The sequence below is a fragment of the Oryctolagus cuniculus genome, chromosome 11 (genome assembly GCF_051225735.1).
Source record: "Oryctolagus cuniculus isolate XC-2025 breed Fujian yellow rabbit chromosome 11, ASM5122573v1, whole genome shotgun sequence".
In the NCBI taxonomy this organism is placed as follows: Eukaryota; Metazoa; Chordata; class Mammalia; order Lagomorpha; family Leporidae; genus Oryctolagus; species Oryctolagus cuniculus.
Genome location: NC_142877.1, coordinates 117,011,254 through 117,032,894, shown reverse-complemented (window position 1 = coordinate 117,032,894; position 21,641 = coordinate 117,011,254). Strand labels below are relative to the sequence as shown.

Here is a 21,641-nt window from a genome sequence, read left to right as displayed (position 1 = left end):
AATAGATTTCATATATTTAGTTATAAAGTCCTGTTGTATATAGAAATTACAAAAGGGATTGTCCCCAATCCTTTTGTAATATTGTTCCTGCTCTTAAATTGCTCCCAGTTTTTGCCTGTATTTACTTTGTAGGTTTATTCTGTCAATTTTCACTTAATGTGTTTCTAGCATTGTTGAATGAAAGATGTAATGCTGTAGTATAATTTCATAACATTAACACCTAGGGTTTATTTATTTATTTATTTTTATTTTTATTTATTTATTTGACAGGTAGAATTAGAGAGAGAGAGAGAGAGAGAGAAAGATCTTCCTTCCCTTGGTTCACCCCCCAAAATGGCCACCACAGCCGGCACTGCGCCAATCTGAAGCCAGGAGCCAGGTGCTTCTTCCTGGTCTCCCATGCAGGTGCAGGGACCCAAGCACCTGGGCCATCCTCCACTGCCTTCCCAGGCCACAGCAGAGAGCTGGACAGGAAGAGGGGCAACTGAGACTAGAACCCACCACCCATATGGGATGCCGGTGCCGCAGGTGGAGGATTAACCAAGTGAGCCATGGCACCGGCCCCAGTTTTTTATTTATTAAACATCATATTTGATTTTTAAGGTTATACTTTGTAATCTTTAAAAGTAATTTTTGGCCAGCGTCGCGGCTAAATAGGCTAATCCTCTGCCCGTGGCACCAGCACACTGGGTTCTAGTCCAAGTCAGGGCGCCAGATTCTATCCTGGTTGCCCCTCTTCAGTCCAGCTCTCTGCTGTGGCCCAGGAGTGCAGTGGAGGATGGCCCAGGTGCTTGGGCCCTGCACCCCATGGGAGACCAGGAGAAGCACCTGGCTCCTGGCTTCAGATCAGCGCAGTACGCTGGCCGCAGTGCGCCAGCCGCAGCGGCCATTGGAGGGTGAACCAACGGTAAAGGAAGACCTTTCTCTCTCTCTCTCTCTCACTGTCCACTCTGCCTGTCAAAAAAATAAAAAATAAAATTTTTATGTTTAGCTCATTAATAGTATTGTATTTTGCTGTGAGGTAAATTTTTATCCTCCCTTTTGTCTTTATAAAACTCCAAAAACAAATCTGTAAGTCTCTTAGAGTTTTGTTAGGGAAAGTGTAGAAAAGGTGAACATCTGATACAAATGTCATAGCAGTCTTAGTAATAAGTCCTGTCCTTTAGTTTGACATTTTAAAAATATTAAGTTTAAAATTTTACAGGGCGTATCATTACTATAAATTGCTTCTCCAGTTTTGTTCATTTTCTAGGGTAAAGTACTCTCCCTAAAATCATTGCTCATTAATACTCATTGTGGACCTAATTAGAAAATTTATTATTCAGTATTGTGAATTGAAATGTGTCGTTCTTGTTAAGTCCTTTACTAGCTTATTTTACAACTTTTTAAAGAGATTTTTCATAGATAATGTTAAGGGATGACATTACTTTTTCCTCTTACTATATAATTTATTTCTTTTTTGTATTAAAGGAGGAAGAAGCCAGACGACAATCAGGAGCTCAGTATGGCTCTTTTCCAGGTACATTTAAAGAAAAATTAAGGCTGTTACTGTTGTAAATAATTTTTTTAAAGATTTATTTACTTATTTGAAAGAGTTACACAGAAAAAGAGAGGCAGAGAGAGGTTGGTCATTCCATCTGCTGGTTCACTCCCCAGTTGGCTGCAACGGCTGGAGCTGCGCTGATCCGAAGCCAGGAGCTTCTTCCAGGTCTCCCATGCGGATGCAGGGCCCCAAGGACTTGGGCCATCTTCTACTGCTTTCCCAGGCCACAGCAGAGAGCTGGACTGGAAGTGGAGCAGCCAGGTCTTGAACTAGCAGCCATATAGGATGCCAGCACTGCAGGCGGCAGCTTTACGCTCTATGCTACAGCTCTGGCCCTGTAAATAATTAAGATGTATTCTGATTTGGAGATGGAGCAAAAGAGTATTCTCAATTCAAATGCATTTGGTAACATAAGTTCCTGGAACATTAGAAAGGTTTGTTTCCATTAGAAACTTTGTTAGTGGGACTAGTGTTTTCTTCCTTTTCAAACAACAGTTTGAGTTGTATTAAAAAATTGCGAGGGAGACTTCCCATCTGCTTGTTTACTCCACAGATGCCCACAGTGGCTGGGGCTGGCCAAGGGGAGGAACCGCTATCTCTGATGTGAATGACAGGACCCAGTTACTTCAGCCATCACTACCACCTCCCAGGGTCTGCATTAGCAGGAAGTTGGAGTTAGAAGCCTGAAATGGATTTTGAATCCCTGTGGTCTGACAGGGAATACAGACATCTTTTAATTTTTTGACAGGCAGAATTAGTGAGACAGAGAAAAAGGTCTTCCTTCCGTTGGTTCACTCCCCAAATGGCCTCAACGGCCAGAGCTGTGCTGATCCGAAGCCAGGAGCCAGGTTCTTCCTCCTGGTCTCCCATGCGGGAGCAGGGCCCAAGCACTTGGGCCATCCTCCACTGCTTTCCCAGGCCACAGCAGAGAGCTAGACTGGAACCCGGCGCCCATATGGGATGCCGGCGCCACAGGCGGAGGATTAACCAAGTGAGCCACGGCGCCAGCCCCAGAATACAGACATCTTAACCGGTCTTAACTGCTTGCCCCTGCATTCTATACTTTTTATTACTTATGGGAGCCTGAACAATGTGCTTTATTATATGTAAATAAATAAGTTATTATGGTGTAATTAAGTATTTCTGCACTGAATAATGGAATTTCTGCTGCTTTATACAGTGATATTCATGAAGATAGTGCACTGGATAGAATGGGAATTCTGAGGCCGGCGCCGCGGCTCACTAGGCTAATCCTCTGCCTTGTGGCGCCGGCACACCGGGTTCTAGTCCCGGTTGGGGCGCCAGATCCTGTCCTGGTTGCCCCTCTTCCAGGCCAGCTCTCTGCTGTGGCCCAGGAGTGCAGTGGAGCTGGCCCAAGTCTTTGGGCCCTGCACTCGCATGGGAGACCAGGAGAAGCACCTGGCTCCTGGCTTCGGATCAGCAAGGTGCGCCGGCCGCAGTGTGCCGGCCGCGGCGGCCATTGGAGGGTGAACCAACAGCAAAAGGAAGACCTTTCTCTATGTCTCTCTCTCTCTCACTGTCTACTCTGCCTGTCAAAAAAAAAAAAAAAGGGAATTCTGTTAAAAATACTTTTTTTTTAAGATTTATTTACTTATTTGAAAGGCATAGCAACAGAGATGTTTCTTTTTCTTTTCTTTTTTTTTTCTTTTTTGTTTTTTTGTTTGTTTGTTTGTTTTTTATGGACAGGTAGTTATAGACAGAGAGATACAGAAAGATCTTCCCTCCATTGGTTCACTCCCCAAATGGCTGCTACGGCCGATGCTGTGCCGATCTGAAGCCAGGAGCCAGGTGCCTCCTCCTGGTCTCCCATGCAGGTGCAGGGCCCAAGCACTTGTGCCATCCTCCACTGCCTTCCCGGGCCACAGCAGAGAGCTGGACTAGAAGAGGAGCAACTGGGACTAGAACCGGCACCCATATGGGATGCCGGTGCCGCAGGTAGAGGATTAACCAAGTGAGCCACGAGCGCTGGCCCCAGAGAGATGTTTCATCCTGTGGTTCACTCCTCAAATGGCCACAACACTCAAGGCTGAACCAGGTCAAAGCTAGGAACTAAAAGCTCCATCTGGCTCTCTGTTGGGAATGGTAAGGCCCAAGTTCTTGGACCATCTTGCATTGGTTTCTCAGACACAGTAGGAGCTGGATGAGAAGTGGAGCAGCTGGGGCTCAAACCAGTGCCCATGGATAGATACTGGCATCGCAGGCAGCAGCTTCACCTGCTGTGCACAACTCAGGCCCCTGATGCTGTTTTAAGAAAAGCCAAGAAAATAAATTTTAGTTCCTAGCTTATTTCTTATTTAAAATAGAAATAATCGTATTTGTCAAGTACCTTTGTTTTTAAAAAATGACCACTAGGGTTGAGTGTTTGGTGACAGAGCAGTTAAGATGCCACAAGTGATATCCACATCCCGTATCTGAGGGCCTGGGTTCAAGTTCTGGCTCCATTTCTGATTCCAGCTTCCTGCTCATGCACACCTGGGAAGCAGCTGGGATAACGGAAGTACTTGGGTCCCTGCTACATGGGGGTTGAGTTCTGGGCTCTTGGCTAGCCCAGCTATTGTGGCCATGTAGGAAGTGCATCAGCAGATGGAGGATGCTTGTCTTACTGTCGTGCCCACCCCAGCCCTACTCGGCTTTCAAGAAAAGGAAAATTGTTGAAAACAATTCCAAACAATTGTGGAATGGTACTAGAGATGATTATTACGTACTTTTTATTATCTAGATTTAAAAAACCTTGAACTGCTTGTTTAACAGTAGGAATTAATTTTTTGAAGCCTGTAGTCAGGTAATCCTGAAGTTGTTTTCAAGTCTCCCTAGATTTGCATTCACTTTTGACAGTTACAGTCATGTGTGAACTATTGTGGAGTCTGGTGTAATGACCATATTACTATGACACTACATATATGTGGTGGTGCTTGATCTTGCAGAATACATCAGTATCACTTGTCTCTCCCTTCAGGATGCCCCTATATTTAGCATAATGAATTCCAGAATATTGCCAATGGAGATGCACATTTATGGTAGTAAAGAAATACAACAGGAAATAATTTGGATTTATTATCTGACTATACTGGGAGAATGAAATACTATTTATTAGAACAGTGTCTAACGAAAAAGTGGGTTTCTACTTTCATTTCAGAAATGTTGATTATCGTTGGGAAAAATGAGAAATCCACAAATTTCATAAAAAGCATTTTAGGTAGTTCTTGAAGGAATAACTGCTCTGCAGCAAACATAGTCAGAATTTAAAAACTACAGTAAACTTGTATGAATTATCTTTAAAAAGGATACTGTTCAAAAATGAGGAGTATGTACTGGCATCTCATGGGCACCAGTTCTAGTCCTGGCTGCTTCTCTTCCGATCCAGCTCTCTGCTGTGGCCTGGGAAAGCAGTAGAGGGTGGCCCAAGTGCTTGGGCCCCTCCCTGCACCCACATGGGAGACCATGAAGAAGCACCTGGCTCCTGGCTTCGGATCGGTGCAGCTCCAGCCGTTGAGGCCATTTGGGGAGTGAACCAACGGAAGGAAGACCTATCTCTCTCTGTCTCTCCCTCTCACTGTTTCTCTGCTTCTCAGATAAATAAATAAAAATCTTCAAAAAGTGGGGGCGGGGGCCGGCACTGGGGTATAGCAGACACAGCTGCTGCCTACAGTACCGGTATCCCATTTGGGCGCCGGTTCAACACCTGGCTGCTCCACTTCCGATCCAGCTCTCTGCTGTGGCCTGGGAAAGCAAAAGATAGCCCAAGTCCTTGGACCCCTGCACCCACATGGGAGACCCGGAAGAAGCTCCTGGCTCCTGGCTTTGGATCAGTGCAACTCCAATCGTTCCATTGCAGCCATTTGGGGAGTGAGCCAGTGAGTGGAAGACCTCCCTCTTTCTCTCTTTTTCTTTCTCCCTCTCCTTCTCTCTGTGTAACTCTTCCAAGTAAAAATCTTAAAAATTGAGGAGTAGATATTAAAGATCAACATGACTGACAATTTAATTTTACAGTTCAGAGGGACTATTGATTGCCTTTTTTTTTTTTTTTTTTTTTTTAAAGATTTTTACTTATTTGAGGCCGGCGCCGCAGCTCACTAGGCTAATCCTCCGCCTTGCGGCGCCAGCACACTGGGTTCTAGTCCCGGTCGGGGCGCCGGATTCTGTCCCGGTTGCCCCTCTTCCAGGCCAGCTCTCTGCTGTGGCCAGGGAGTGCAGTGGAGGATGGCCCAAGTGCTTGGGCCCTGCACCCCATGGGAGACCAGGATAAGTACTTGGCTCCTGCCATTGGATGAGGATCAGCGTGGAGTGCCGGCCGCAGCGCGCCAGCCGCGGCGGCCACTGGAGGGTGAACCAACGGCAAAGGAAGACCTTTCTCTCTGTCTCTCTCTCTCTCTCTCACTCTCACTGTCCACTCTGCCTGATCAAAAAAAAAAAAAAAAAAAAAAAAGATTTTTACTTATTTGAGAAATAAGAGCTACTGACAGTGAGAGGGAGAGACAGAGAGAGGTCTTCAGTCTCCCGGTTCACTCCCCAAATACAATGGCTGGAACAGTGCCAATCCAAAGCCAGGAACCAGGAGCTTCTTCCAGGTCTCCCACATGGGTGCATGTGCCCAAGCACTTGGGCCATATTCCACTGCTTTCCCAGGCCATAGCAGACAGCTGGATTGGAAGAGGAGCAGCCAGGACTCGAACCGGCACCCATATGGGATGCCAGTCCCGCAGGCAAAGTGTTAACCTGTGCGACAGCACCAGCCCCTTGTTGCCTTCTTTAACATCATTTTCTTTGGCACTTTTTTTTTTTTTGGACAGGTAGAATTAGTGAGAGACAGAGAAAGGTCTTCCTTCCATTAGTTCATCCCCCCAAATGGCTGCCACAGCCGGCACTGTGCCGATCTGAAGCCAAGAGCCAGGTGCTTCCTCCTGGTCTCCCGTGCGGGTGCAGGGCCCAAGCACTTGGGCCATCCTCCACTGCCTTCCTGGGCCACAGCAGATTGCTGGACTGGAAGAGGGGCAACCGGGACAGAATCCGGGGCCCCAACCGGGACTAGAACCCGGTGTGCCGGCGCCGCAGGCGGAGGATTAGCCTAGTGAGCCGCAACGCCGGCCTGTTTGGCAGTTTTATTAGGAAAACATGAATCCAGAAGGTTAGTAAAGTCTCATTTACAGCCTTATTTTTAAGAGAAAATTAGAAGTTAAAAATTCAGTGGCCCTTTGGTTCTCTATACCCGTGTGTGTGTGTGTGTGTGTGTGTGTGTGTGTGTGTGTGAAGACTATTTGAGAGTACCTTTGGTTTCTGTACATTTTGGTTCTCTGTACGCGCGTGTGTTTTTGTGTGTCAGACTATTTGAGAGTATGGTTTCTGTACACTTTGGTTCTCTGTACACATGTGTGTGTGTGTGTCAGGCTATTTGAGAGTGTGTCTGGCCTCTGTACACTTTGATTATTCTTGCAGGTGGCTTTCCTGGGGGGATGCCTGGAAATTTTCCTGGAGGAATGCCTGGAATGGGAGGGGCCATGCCTGGAATGGCAGGAATGCCTGGCCTCAATGAAATCCTTAGTGATCCAGAGGTTCTTGCAGCCATGCAGGTAAGATCTTTGAACTTTATATTATATATATTTTTTAAAGATTTATTTATTTGAAAGGCACAGAGGCAGAGAGAGATCTTCATCCACTGGTTCACTCCCCAAATGGCCATAACCACCAGAGCTGGGCTGATGAGGAGCCAGGAGCTTCTTACCTGCACTGACAGTGCAGGGGCCCAAGCATTCGGGCCATCTTTTTCTGCTTTCCCAGGCCATAGCAGAGAGCTGGATTGTAAGTAGAGCCAGCCAGGTCTTGAACTTGAGGCCCTATGGGCTGCTGGCACTCCAGGCAGCAGTTTTATGTGCTATGCCACAGTGCTGCTCCCCCTGTTATTATATTTAAGGTATTTCTTTGATAGTTCTTCGTGGAGTAGAGGTCATTCTCAGTCATTGTTGGTTTTCAGTTGTTGTTTTTAAGATTTATTTAAAAGAGTTACAGAGAGGGAAAGAGATCTTCAATCCACTGGTTCACTTCCTACATGGATGGCAAGTGCTCAAATTGTGGGCCATCCTCCACTGCTTTTCCCATGCCATTAGCAGAGAGCTAGATGGGAAGTGGAGCAGCTGAGAGTTGAACCAGCCTCCATATGGATGCTGGTGTTGTAGGTGGCAGCTTTACCCGCTTCACTGCAACGCCAGCCCCAGCCATTGTTTTCTTACCAGTTGCCAGACAGTTAATTTTGCAGGTGTGACAATTTCATTTTTTCAGAATGAGTTGGTTTTATTGTTTGTTTAAAAATTTTACTTTTTATTTATTTGAAAAGCAGAGTTACATAGAGAGGTGGGAGAGAGAGGTCTTTGATCCACTGGTTTGCTTCTCAGATGGCTGCAACAGCCAGGGCTGGACCAGGCCAGAGCCAGGAGCCAGGAGCTTCTGCTAGTCTCCCACATGGGTGCAGGGGCCCAAGCACTTGGGCTGTCTTCTGCTTTCCCGGGTGCCTTAGCGGGGAGTTATTTAGGAAGTGGAGCAGCACTTATATGGGATGCTGGCACTACAGATGGCAGCTTAACCTGCTGGCACACAGAGGTCTCCTCTGTGTGGATATACTGTTTTTTCATGTTCCAGTTAAAGTGGCACAGCTGAGCTTTACTTTCTTGAAGTGTGCATTAATATTTACACTTCAGGAAGTTGCCTAAACCCCAGCTAACTTAGCAATGATAGAATTGCACGTCTAAACAGCTGGCAATAGAATAATAAACTTGTTCCCTGAACAAGACACTTTTTAAAAATCTAAAAGAGAGGCTGGCACCGTGGCTCACTAGGCTAATCCTCCGCCTGCGGCGCCGGCACCCCAGGTTCTGGTCCCAGTTGGGGCGCTGGATTCTGTCCCGGTTGCTCCTCTTCCAGTCCAGCTCTCTGCTGTGGCCCCGGAGGGCAGTAGAGGATGGCCCAAGTGCTTGGGTCCCTGCACCCACATGGGAGACCAGGGTAAGTACCTGGCTCCTGGCTTCAGATCGGTGCAGTGCTGGCCATGGCGGCCATTAGGGGAGTAAACCAATGGAAGGAAGACCCTTCTCTCTCTCTGTCTCTCACTATCTGTAACTCTTTCTCTCTCTCTCTCTCTCTCTCACTGTCTACCTTTGCCTTTCAAAAAAAAAAAAAAAAAAAATCTAAAAGAGAAACCAACTCTCCACCCCTCCCTCCTTTTTTTCAGGATCCAGAAGTTATGGTGGCTTTCCAGGATGTGGCCCAGAACCCTGCAAACATGTCGAAATACCAGAGTAACCCCAAGGTTATGAATCTTATCAGTAAATTGTCAGCCAAATTTGGAGGTCAAGCATAATGCCCTTCTGACAAAGCCCTTGCTGAAGGAAAAGCAGCCCAGATCACCTAATGGATGTCGCAATAATACAAACCAGTGTACCTCTGACCTTCTCATCAGAGAGCTGGGGTGCTTCGAAGATAATCCCTACCCCTCTGCACCAAATGCAGCTGAAGCATTTGACAGTGGTTTGTCATTAGGGTATTCATTCAGATAATGTTTTCCTACTAGGAATTACAAACTTTAAACTTTTTAAACCTTAAAAATGTTTAAAACAAATTAAAAAGGGTGTTAATTCCTCCATTTTTCTTTGCTAATCATTTTGAGTTTTTTTCCTTTGAATAATTGGGCGAGGAAGATACATAAGTACAGAAGATTTATTGCTCTAGTGTGAGTGAAATAAAGGTTAGTAGTTGGCAGCATATATAACTCATTTAAATAGATGAAGGTTTAGTTGGATATATGGTTACTGAGGCATTTTGATTTGTCCTTAAATGCTTTATTTTTCAAAAATAAAGTGATTTATTTCAATAAAACTTGGGACCACCAGTATTTCTGTAGGACCTGGGTAGGGACTGGAAGCACTTGGCAGGGCAGTGGCAGTCTTACCATGTTTTATATGACACGCACCCTTGAGCAGATTACACTGAAATCTCACACTCTGGTGAGGGGATGATTCTTTTGTAATGCTGCAGTAGTGTTGGATTACTTAGCTCTGTTCTTGTCCAATATATCAAATAAATGCTTCATATTATTTCCACAGATAAAATACAGGAGTACTTTTCTTGTTATATTTCTGTGTTTAAGATTACCTTTCCTGATCAAAAACTTCTAAACTCTGTGTCCATTTTCTGTTTGTCATATTTTTCCTCATAATCTTCTTGAGCTCAAGATTTTTCACTAGCAGCCTCACAACTGTCATTATTCACATTGTGATTGTGCAGGCATATTTATGCTGGGTTCAATGTGATATGTAGTATATACAGTGGTTGTAGAGTAATGCCCTTAACAGCTGTGATTTCATACTTGGCATGAGATCACCTGGTGAACTGCTTTCTGGCAAAAGGTTTTATCTGGAGACATTAGAAGAAGGGACTCCCTTGAGTATTTAGTCCTCTGCTTAATTACCTGTTACAGTTTGAGTTCATCTTGTGGTATTCACCTCCATGTTTCGAATAATGTTAAGGTTTGAGTTACTTGCTATGAGGGGAGCTGATCTCTTGACCCATCATCGAGTTGTAACACAATTGAGAGCCAGAGTTAATCATGACTTATTTCCTGAGGAGCCATTATCTTCCTATGCAAGCTTTTCCTTAAACAACGCAGCCACAGTGCCACCTCTGCTTTCTCTCCTTCCTTCTGCAAAGATAAAATGAGAATAAATTCCATGGAGTACGTTTCTGAAATGGTACTCTTCTGAAATCATAAGTCTTTTCAGGTTGTTACTAAGAAAAAGTTGTGTGCTAATAGAGCATGTTTTTTATAAATCTCTTAAAAACACTAAATTTGAATTTGGGTTTGCTGGTGTTTTTTTGTTAATTTGTGTTCTTTCCTAAAACTTACAGTGTGTGCTTTGCTTAATTCAAGAGCAGTTTAATCTGGATTCCTTACTTGATTTTCTAAATTGTATATTACCTGAGTATATTCTAGTATTTCAATATCAGCATAAACAGGAAAAAGTAAACTTGTTCTTCTGGAACCGTGTCATGTGCTTTCAGACTTGTAAATTCCACATATGTGAAATTGTCTTCAGTTCCATCAAGATTGTTACCACTTCTAAACCAAACCAGAAACATTCCTATTCCTTTCTTGTGCTACTGATGCTGTAAATCAAGAAAAAGGGATATTTTTTCTACTTAAAATTACGATTATTGGATATCTCTAGCTACATTAAAATACAGTTTCAAGCTGCTTGCTGACTTCCCTCCCCCCTTTTTTCCACATTGTCTATTTTATGTCTGCATAGTAGACTACAGATGAGGAAGTGTTACCAAGGACCCCTCAAGAAACACTGGCTTTAGTAAAGTAGCTGTTTGCTTTTCTTAGTGGTACCTGTCTAAAGTTGAGCAATTTTGCAATAGTTGAGACGGCAGCTCCAATTCTTGAGTCCAGAGCTGTTGGCTCTGGCACTCTTCCTGCAGCCCGAGGAAACAGGAGAGAGGTGGTCAGGACAGCTTCTGAGGCTGGAAGGTGGAATTAACATTTCATGACTTCTCATGTCCTGTTGGTTGTACTTAGTTGAAAGGAAAGATGGGAAGTATGTAGTCCATAGTTGTGTGGTTATGTGGCCAACAACAACAAGAAAAATTGGAAGAAAAGCCTTGGAATGACAGTCTGCCATACCAGCAAATACTGGTATGATGGTGAAGGAGAAACAACTTCCACGTTGCTGATAGCTAAAACTAAAGCACTTGAGTATGCACAGCTGTAAAGCAGGTAGCAAATAGTCTATGCCAGGGACTATTTGCCAGTCTTGTCTCAGCTGTGTTAATGACCAAGGGTAAGTACCCCTGTTACCACTTCCCCATTGTATGGGTGAGTACTTGTAGCACTCACTCAAGTCAATTACCTGTGATAACACAGCTGAGTATTTGTAAAGCCTGGATTCCTGGGCTGCTTGGTTCAGAGGTCTTTCTCTTAAACTCTTTTATCTTTTTTTTTTTTTTTAAGACTTATTTATTTTATTTGAAAGAGTTACACAGAGAAGCAGAGAGAGGTCCTCCATCCAATGGTTCACTCCCCAGTTGGCTGCAACAGCTGGAGCTCACCGATCTGAAACCAGGAGCCAGGAGGTAGGTTCCTCTGGGTTTCCCACGTGGGTGCAGAGGCCCAAGGACTTGGGCCATCTTCTACTGCTGTCCCAGGCCATAGCAGAGAGCTGGATTGGAAGTGGAGCAGCCAGGTCTCGAACCAGCACCCATATGGGATGCTGGCATTTCAGGCCAGGGCATTAACCTGCTGAGCCACAGCGCCGGCCCCTTCTAAGGTTGATATTTGCTCAGTTGCAAACTGAAATGTGCATTTGGATTGAATTAGACAAGGAGTATTACTCATCTGCCTGTGCTGATAGATACAGCTAACAGGTTTTCTAATAGTAAGGGACAGATAGTATAATTCAAGTGCACAGTCCATTTGCCTAGAAATAAGGACAAGAAAAAATATTCAAAAATAATAGGAATTCTGAGTAACGGTGTATGTCAATATTTACAACCAGTACAGTATACTTAGGTCATATGAATTCAGTTTGTGGAGGAAAATAGCCAAATAATAAAGAGTATTTTTTTTTTTTTTTGACAGGTAGAGTGGACAGTGAGAGAGACAGAGAGAAAGGTCTTCCTTTTTGCCATTGGTTCACCCTCTAATGGCCGCTGCAGCTGGTGCGCTGCGGCCGGCACACCGTGCTGATCCGAAGCCAGGAGCCAGGTGCTTCTCCTGGTCTCCCATGGGGTGCAGGGCCCAAGCACTTGGGCCATCCTCCACTGCACTCCTGGCCACGGCAGAGAGCTGGCCTGGAAGAGGGGCAACCGGGACAGAATCCGGCGCCCCGACCAGGACTAGAACCTGGTGTGCCGGCGCCGCAAGGCAGAGGATTAGCCTAGTGAGCCGCGGCGCCGGCCAAAAGTAATAATTGTTAAACCTTTTTCTTTAGATTATTTTAAGGGAGAGTTAAAGACATCCTCCATCTGCTGGTTCACTCCCCAAATGGCTGCAATAGCTGGGACTGGGCAAGGCTGAAGCCAGGAGCTTGGAAGTCCACATGTGTCTCACATGGTGGCAGAGGCCCACTATTTGGGCCATCAGGTACTTTCCCAGGCACATTAGCAGGGAGCTAGATCAGAAGTGGAGTAATCATGATGTGAACCAGCACTCACAGATTCCAGTGTCATAGGCTCTGGTTTAAACTGCTGGGCCACAATGTAGTCGGGCCCTTAAGCCTCCCCCCCCTCCTTTTGCATACTTATTTGAAAGGAAGAATAAAGAGGAAGGAAGCAGTAGACAAAATGAGGGGGACATCTCCCAATCTACTGGTTCACTCCCCCAAATGACTGCAACAGCCAGGACTGGGCCAAGCAGAAACCAGGAACTCTAATCCATCATCTCCCACATGGGTGCACTTGGGGCACCGTCTGCCTTCCCAGGCGTATTAACAAGGAAGCTAGATGGAAAGCAGAGTAGTCAGGACTCTTAAAATAGGGATGGCATTGCTAAGCTTTTGCAAATTTAAACAATGGTATGTGACGTTGGGAAGAGCTTTAAAAATTTCAGCAATAATTTAGTGAGACCTTTTATAGAATGCTGTTGAGAGTGTAAATTGATGATTTTCTGCAAAGTTTAGCAATAATGAAAATTTTGATTTGAAATAATTTAAAAATTAGGGTCTGGGTATTGAATCTAGAAAAGTGAAGAAATAATATAAGTGGTACTCTTGAGGATCTAGGCATCATAAATAATAGCTTAAATTTTTAGGACATTTTTGGATTGCAGTGTAGGTAACCTAGCTACAGGCTGACACGGAAGCAGCATAAACAAAATGCCAGTAATAAGCTTGCTGTAACTGTATTGTCAGCATGAGTACATAGAATGGCCCTAAATTTTCAGTATACTCTAATGTCAAAGGACTTGATGCTTCAGTAATACAGAGCCCTCAATACATAATTAGGAACACTATAATGGACGTGGAAGTGAATATTTAGAATGAGGAAGTGAGAATTCTCAAAAATAAGTGTCTCAGGGCTGGTGCTGTGGTGTAGTAGGTTAAGCCTCCATCTGTGGCACTGGCATCCCATATGGGTGCTGGCTACTCCACTTCTGACCCAGCTCCCTGCTAATGGCCTGGGAAAGCAGTGGAAGATGGCCCAGGCGCTTGGGCCCGTGTACCCACATGAGAGACTTGGAAGAAGTTTCTGGTTCTTGGCTTCGGATTGGCCCAGCTCCAGCCAGTTGAGGCAATTTTGGGAGTGAATCAGGAAATGGAAGACCTCAAAAATATCAAGCATTGCAATTTTATAGGGTTCTGTTCAATAGCTCATAAACCTATAAAATGAAATTTTCTTATTACTGCACTCTGTAGGATGATTTTTAAGATTTATTTATTCCGGGGTGTGCTGTGGCGTAGCAGGTAAAGCCACCGCCTGCCAGTGCCGGCATCCCTTGTGGGCACTGGTTCAAGTCCCGGCTGCTCCACTTCAGATCCAGCTCTCTGCTATAGCCTGGGAAAGCAGTAGAAGATGGCCCAAGTCCTTGGGTCCCAGCACCCACATGGGAGACTCAGAAGAAGCTTGTGGCTTCGGATCTACGCAGCTACGGCCGGCCGTTTACAGCCAACTGGGGAGTGCATAACCAGGCATGGAGCCAGGGGCCAGGAACTCCACGAAGGTCTTCCATGTGGGTAGCAGGGACTCTAGTACTGAAGTCATCACCTGCTGCCTCCAGGGTGTTCATTAGTAGGAAGCTGGCATCAGAAGCAGAGCCAGCACTCGAGCCCAGGGACTCATGGGATGCGTGTGTTCAAGGCAGCATCTTGTGGCGCCAAACACCTGTCCTGAAGCATCGTATTGCAATGTTTTCATTTGGATAGATGAAAAGTCAAGACGTGTTACAATACTGCTTGTTGCATAATCCAGTATGTTCTTGACAGCGTCCAGTTTAAGGAGTCCATGATACGAGTCAAATTTTACAACCAACTAGCTTGTGTCTACCTTTCACTGCCAAAGTCATATCAATGACTTTTTTTTTTTTTTAATACAGGCAGAGTGCACAGTGAGAGAAAGGTCTTCCTTTGCTGTTGGTTCACCCTCCAATGGCCGCCATGGCCGGCGCGCTGATCCGAAGACAGGAGCCAGGTGCTTCTCCTGGTCTCCCATGGGGTGCAGGGCCCAAGCACTTGGGCCATCCTCCACTGCACTCCTGGGCCACAGCAGAGAGCTGGCCTGGAAGAAGGGCAACCGGGACTAGAACCCGGTGTGCCGGCACGCTAGGCGGAGGATTAGCCTATTGAGCCACGGCGCCGGCCATCATTGACTTATCCTGTATATTCATGTCCTGACCCCATGGCGTGCCAAAGATTTTCCTGGAGGCTGTATTATATCTAGTAGTAGTTATCCATGCAGAAGGCTACCATTAGGTGCCTGCGTTGTCGCATGTCAGGTAAGGCCATCGCCTGCGACACCAACATCCTGTATGGGCACCAGTTCAAGTCCCAGCTGCTCCACTTCTGATCCAGCTCCCTGGATTAGTGCCACAGAAAGCAGCGGAAGATGAGCCAGGTTTTCTTGACCTCAGCTCTGGTCATGGTGGCCATTTTGAGAGTGAATGTGTGTGCGCGCAAGTGCCTCCTCTCTGAAACCCTGCCTTTCAAATAAATATATATATATATATACACACACACACACCAAAGTTAACTGTGTCCCCAACTCCGCGCTCTCGCGAGCACCGCAGCACCACGTTGTTCAGCAGTTCTGACGAGCTTAGACACAGGCCTGCTCCTGGGCTTCAGTGCGACGGAAGGCGCCGAGAGCGGTTTTCACGCAGTGGCCGGCGCTGGGCCTGCGGCGGAGCGGCTGGGTCCCTTAGGGACGCAGGGACGACAGTGGAGCTCGGCTGCGGTCGTTTTCGAGTTCTTGGTAGTTTGGCTATTCAAGCTCGGGAAGTTTTTTCTCAGTTTCATAAAGCAGGTCTACACAAATTAGCTTCCGCCATCCTCGTTAACCAGCGAGGTGGCCCGGTGTCTGAGGAACCCGAGACGCGAAATGGCTTCCGCGGTCGCCGGCTAGTCTGCGGCTCCCGTCCTTCGGTCATCTCGGCTCTGGCCTCCCGACACCACGCTCCAGGGTTCCTCAGGGGAACTCTTCCCCATCGACATTCTCCTCCCGGGCAGAACGCGACTCCAAAACAGAAAAGTCAGGTCGCAGAGAAGACCGAGTCCCGCGGAGCCTCCACATTAGCCGCCAGCATATCGCGGGAGGCCAATTAGGATTTCCGAGGTCCCCAGCGTTTGGCCAACTGGTACAACGCCCAACTGGCCAGGTGCCTGCAGCCGGTGAGAGGACGCCCGCCCAGCCCGGCAACTACCGACGCCGGCGCTTCCCACCCTGCGCCGGGAGGCGGGACCCGCGAACCGCGCGCGGCCCCGCCCTGCGCACGCCGCGGGCCAATCCGCGCCCAGAGGCGTTCCCAGGCCCGCTTCCCTCCTCCGCGCGGCGCTCACGGGCCACAGCGGGCGCCTTGCGACCCGGAAGTGGTTTTCTGAAGGAGGCGGGCAGGCCTGAGGGGGTGGGGCTCGCGGCGTTCACGCCCCGGGCCACGGTGCTCTTTACCCAACTCCGCCGGCTGCGGCGCCGGCCAGGAAAGTTTGTCTAGGTGTGCAGGGAGCCGCACCGATGGCCTCCGTGCTGTCCTATGAAAGCCTGGTCCACGCCGTGGCGGGAGCCGTGGTGAGGCGGGGTCTTCACGCCCGGGGCGCAGCGGGGTGCGGGACTCTGGGGCCTCTCCCGCGTTACGGCTGGGGGATGGGCGCGAGAGGGACATCCTGTGGGTTGGGGTTTGCAGCCTGACTGTGGGATGGAGAGAACTAGGCCGTGGGTGGGAGATTGTCGGAAGGACCGGGGTCGGGCCCGCTCGGCCCCCCGCCCCGGCCACGGCGCCGGGGGGCCGTAGACCGCCGTGAGGGTGCTGGCCCCAGGTCGTCGCGGGGTCCTGGGGGGCCGGCCTCGCGCACCCCGACCCTCGCCGCTTCTCAGAGGAGACCCGGGTTGAAGCAGTGTGCTTACGCATGCTGGATTACCGCCTGGCGTCCCCCGCTTGGTAGTACCTGGTAAGGTAGCGTCTGCTGGCGTGACTGGCACAGGAAACAGGGCTTTGTTTCTTCTTAAATGAAGAGCAGGGTTGCTGCCCACCGCAGGTGCGCTGGGTTCTTGGCCGTGCGGATGCCTCGGTTCCATTTGACACCCCTCACCGTGAAACTTTCTATCCGCTCTTGGCTCGACCGCCCTTCCTCCTGCGCTTGGCTAGCTGACGCTCCACGGAGAGCTCGCGTGTCCTGCGTGCTGCTCCGAGCGGAACCCCGGCTCCGCCCTTGCTGGCTGTTGGCCTGTAAACCTCACTCCTCTACCCACCTCAGAGAATTAAATGACACACTGTGGCATGAACGTGCCTGATTCAGAAGCCCTGGCACCTTCGGTTCAGCCAGCGTAAGGGCACTGCGATGGATAGGCGTGGAGGCCTGCGTGTCTGCATCAGAGGGCTTGAAGAGGCCGACTGGCTTCAGGGACCGGATCGGATGAGACTAACTCGAGTGTGAACTTGGCGATTTATGTGGTCCACATCGTCACCGCAGCTGTTCTGTTGAGAGTAAAAGATAAGGGAGCTAGGGATGTCAGGCCGGAGGTGCTGCTGGCTTGGGACCAGAACGGTAGCGCTGAAGGTATGAGAAGTGATCATTAACCTGGAGTGTATTTATGAGTAGAGGGTTAGGGGGTGGCTGGTTGACCCCAAGACTTTCTGACTTGAGCAGCTGAGGGGATGGCGTTCCCACGTACTCAGATAGCCAAGGCTGTGAAAGAATAGGTTTGGCCAGAGTTTCGTCTTGGTTTTGGACTAGTTCCGTTCAAAAAGCCTAAGGGTAGTCATGAGACAGGATGAGCTCACCAAAGACACGTGTGCGAACTGGAAAAAATCTCGGTGGCTGAGCCTTGGAGCAGCCCAGCATCAGGAGGTGGGGGAGAAGTAAGATGGCACCAGTGAGACCAAGGACCAGTACCGCGTCCAAAAGCCCCATGGAGAAAGTGTCCATGGAGAATGGAGTAAACCAGCTGGCCGGTCACTGTTTCTAGGTCAAGTAAGGTGAAGACTGAGGGTCAGCCACTGGATTTACCGTGTTGGTGAGAAGACGAGTTTTGGTGGAATGATGGGGTGAATTACTATAAAATGGGAAATTCTCTTCCTTCTCATCGTGAATGCTATCCATTCACCACCTTTACTGAGCGCATTCTGTGCGCCACGCATTCTCCTAGGTGCTCGAAGTGTAGTGGAACACCAGGCTTTTTCTTCATGCCAGTGAGGAAGTTGGGCAACATACGAGTAAGCAGAGAAGTAAAAGTATTTATATAACGTTAAAAAATCACAAAGGGTTGGCAAACTTTAAGGGAGTAGACGGTAAATATTTTAGGCTTTGTCTCTGGCCTCATTCATAGCTGCCCATCACGGCTATGGTGGTGTGAAAGTAGCCGTAGATAGTAAGTGAATGAATGACCAGAGCTGGGTTCCAACAAAACCCCATTTACAGAAACAGGCAGTAGATTGGATTTGGCCCAGAGGCTAGTTTTCTGAGCTCTGTTACAGAGAGTGATTCAGAGTAGAGATGGATAAAGGTTGAAAATATATTTCTAGTTAACCAACAAAGATGTTTGGTTTCTTTTCTCCTTGCTACCTTTTTTTTCTCCTGTTAAATTTCACTTGAAATTATGCAGCTTGAATTTGATCCTTTTTTCCTCCCATTAACTATATTAGGTTATCTAATATATGTACATCTATAAGAGTATTTTTTCTCTTCCTCTCAAGAAAGTACTGTCCCTAGCACATACCTGAATGAGAAGTTGCTTTGTGTTTTGTTATAATTTTTTTTTTTTTTTGGACAGGCAGAGTGGACAGTGAGAGAGAGAGACAGAGAGAAAGGTCTTCCTTTGCCGTTGGTTCACCTTCCAATGGCCGCCGCGGCCGGCGCGCTGCGGCCGGCGCACCGCGCTGATCCGATGGCAGGAGCCAGGAGCCAGGTGCTTTTCCTGGTCTCCCATGGGGTGCAGGGCCCAAGCACCTGGGCCATCCTCCACTGCACTCCCTGGCCACAGCAGAGGGCTGGCCTGGAAGAGGGGCAACCGGGACAGAATCCGGCGCCCCGACCGGGACTAGAACCCGGTGTGCCGGCGCCGCTAGGCGGAGGATTAGCCTAGTGAGCCGCGGCGCCGGCCTTGTTATAATTTTAAACTGTCACTCTGAAGAGTGTTTCTCAAGCTTTTTTTTTTTTTTTTTTTTTGCAAACATTTGTGTTAAAGTTAGACTATACCACAGAGGCCCTATTTTCTTCTTGTTGCTACCAACATGAAAAATTTCACCACAAAAAATGTAACAGTTGATGTATGGTTAGTAAGAAAAATAGCATTGCATTTGATGGTATAAAATTCAGGTGATGACTGATGTCTAATAAATGTCCTAAAGCTGATGTTCAGCCAAAGCTTAGAGAGGATCAGGGAGAGTCAGCTTAGCACAGTGATGGAGGATGCCTGAGAGCCTGTCTTGCAGTCTGGACCGGGCCTCTCACTAGCTGTGTGATGTTGATGCCTGGAATGCTAATGATTAATCAGTACCTTTCAGGGGATTTCTTTTTTCTTATTTATATTTTATTTGTGTAATCTATATCTTAATTACATATAATCAAATAAATACTGACTCAAAAAATTCAAAGTCTGTATGCTGGCATCCTGTGTCGGTATGCTAGTTCAAGTCTAGCTACACTGCTTCCCATCCAGCTTTCTGCTAATAGCCCTGGGAGGCAGAGAAGATGACCCGAGTACTTGGGCCTCTGCCACCCGTGCGGAAGACCGGGCTGGAGTTCCTGGCTTCTGGTTTCTGCCTGGCCCAGACCTAGCTGTTACGGCCACTTGGGGAGTGAACCAGTAGGTAGAAGATTTCTGTCTCTCCCTCCCTCTCTTTGTGTCACTCTGTTTTACAAGTAAATTTTTTTTTTTTTTTAATTCAAATGATAGAGTCCTCCTTGATCCTCAGACCTCATCTGTCATTACTTTGTTATCCGGGGCCCAGGTACATCTGTTTTTAACAACTGCATTACCCAGGCTTATGCAGAATCGCTTTTTTCAGATGGTATCAGAAAAGAAAATTAGGCCTGATTCTCTTACTCTGTAGTTCATGCATTTTATGTTACACTGGATTTTTTACCATACAGAAATCAAGTAAAAGGACATGTTCGTTTGCTATTGCAGGCCTTCTGGACATAAAGATCAATAAAAGAGTTTGTTTCCTCAAGAAACTCTTATTAAGTGTAGAGCAGAGTGTGGGCAAGGCCTCTGGTGGCACCAGGAAGAAATGGGGAGCTGTGCCTGTGAAGGTGGTAAGTCCACAGGGCTCGCACGTTGCTACCCGGTATTGAAGGAGAAGTAAGTGCTTCTGAGATAGATTAAATAGGAGGGAGATGGAAGACTTTGGTCCGAATAGAAAGCAGTTCAGCGACCCTGCTGTGTGCGTCAGCCTCCAGGGAACTTCCCACGGGTCAGCATAGCTGATGTGAATTGTGGCATGTCAGTGGAAGCGTGTGAAGCTGCCTATGCAAAGGAGTTTGGGTTAAAGTTGGTCAGATTCAAGGGCGAGCATTAAGACACTGCGTGGGCCTCTGCCACCCACGTGGGAGACCTGGGTTGAGTTTGTGACTCTTGGCATCAGCCTGGCCCAGGCCTGGCCATTGGCAGCCATTTGGGGAGTGAACTAGTAGATGGAAGATGTATCTCTCTCCCTCTCTCTCCCACCACTCCCACTCTCTAACTCTGCCATATAAATAAATAATAAGTATTTATTAAAAGAAGAAGTAGAGCTGGCACCGTGAGATGCGGATGTCTGAAGCGGCGCCTGCCCCATTTACATTGCTTGGAACTCTTCTTGTAGACTATGAATTTGCCATGAGTTGATTGTGGGTTCGGCTTCACTCTGCCACTGTTAGTTCCCTGTGCTGTGCCTAGCTGCCTCCCTTTGAGTGTTCTCCACCGTACTTGTCCCGTTTTGTGCTCCGTGAATGTGGCCTCCCACAACACCATTTTGAAGAAGCTCAGGTAAGCGTCTTCCCTGATGTCATTCACCGAGTCACAGATTAGAGATACAGTCCTGTATTTCCAGATTCAGCTAACTCAAATTCTGATTTGTAAAATGTGATTGTCTCTGAGGGTGATTTGTGTATGTTCACAGAATCAAGCAGCTTTTCTAATATAACACAACTCAGGGCCCCCAGAACTTTGTTCACTACTGTGTTTTCTGATTTTCTGTGCTGCTTATTGCATTAATTTAATATTGAGAGAGAGAGAGAGAGAGATTTTCTATCTGCTGGCTTACTCGCCAGATGGCCACAACAGTCAGCGCTGGGCCAGGTCAAAGCCAAGAGCCAGGAGCTTCATCCGCGTCTCCCACATGGGTGCAGAGACCCAAGCATTATGGCCATCTTCTGCCTTCCCAGGCACATTGCAGGTAGCTGGATTGGAAGTAGTGCAGCTGCAACACAAACTGGCACCCATATGGGATACTGATGTTGCAGGGGACAGCTGCTTTTTTTTTTTTTTTTTAACAGGCAGAGTGGACAGTGAGAGAGAGACAGAGAGAAAGGTCTTCCTTTGTTGTTGGTTCACCCCCCAATGGCCGCTCCGGCTGGTGCACTGTGCTGATCTGAAGCCAGAAGCCAGGTGCTTCTCCTGGTCTCCCATGCGGGTGCAGGGCCCAAGGACCTGGGCCATCCTCCACTGCACTCCCTGGCCACAGCAGAGAGCTGGACTGGAAGAGGGGCAGCCAGGACAGAATCTGGTGCCCCAACTGGGACTAGAACCCGGTGTGCCGGCGCTGCAGGCGGAGGATTAGCCTAGTGAGCCGCGGCGCCGGCCTGCTTTTTTTTTTTTTTTTTTTTTAAGATTGATTTATTTATTTGAGAGTCAGAGTTATAGACAGAGAGAGAAAGGTCTTCCATGGGCTGGTTCGCTCGCC

The 21,641-nt window shown here is 47.6% G+C and overlaps 2 protein-coding genes across 24 annotated transcripts in view; both read left to right on the top strand.

The window, feature by feature from the left end:
• ST13 (ST13 Hsp70 interacting protein) overlaps window positions 1-9,660 on the top strand; it is a 34,017-nt gene extending 24,357 nt beyond the window's left edge. For 4 of the 10 annotated variants that reach the window (XM_089308998.1, XM_089308997.1, XM_002721397.6 and 1 more), the window contains 3 exons: window positions 1,471-1,519; window positions 6,998-7,131; window positions 8,784-9,660. In XM_089308998.1, the coding sequence (XP_089165124.1) occupies window positions 1,471-1,519; window positions 6,998-7,131; window positions 8,784-8,868 (268 nt within the window). In that variant the 3' untranslated portion in view covers window positions 8,869-9,660. Of the gene's footprint in view, window positions 1-1,470; window positions 1,520-1,656; window positions 1,827-5,270; window positions 5,419-6,997; window positions 7,132-8,783 lie in introns of those variants that run through there. The other 6 variants (XM_089308999.1, XM_089308994.1, XM_089308993.1 and 3 more) reach the window with 5 other exon arrangements.
• A 6,464-nt stretch (window positions 9,661-16,124) lies between these two features.
• Window positions 16,125-21,641, top strand: part of SLC25A17 (solute carrier family 25 member 17) — a 114,334-nt gene continuing 108,817 nt past the window's right edge. For 8 of the 14 annotated variants that reach the window (XR_016217047.1, XR_016217045.1, XR_016217046.1 and 5 more), the window contains exon 1: window positions 16,125-16,324. Coding sequence is in view for 6 of the 14 variants with exons in the window: in XM_089309003.1 (XP_089165129.1) it covers window positions 16,271-16,324 (54 nt within the window). In the remaining 8 variants the exon portion in view is untranslated. Of the gene's footprint in view, window positions 16,360-17,247; window positions 17,314-19,885; window positions 20,014-20,561; window positions 20,726-21,641 lie in introns of those variants that run through there. The other 6 variants (XR_016217048.1, XM_089309004.1, XM_008275179.5 and 3 more) reach the window with 5 other exon arrangements.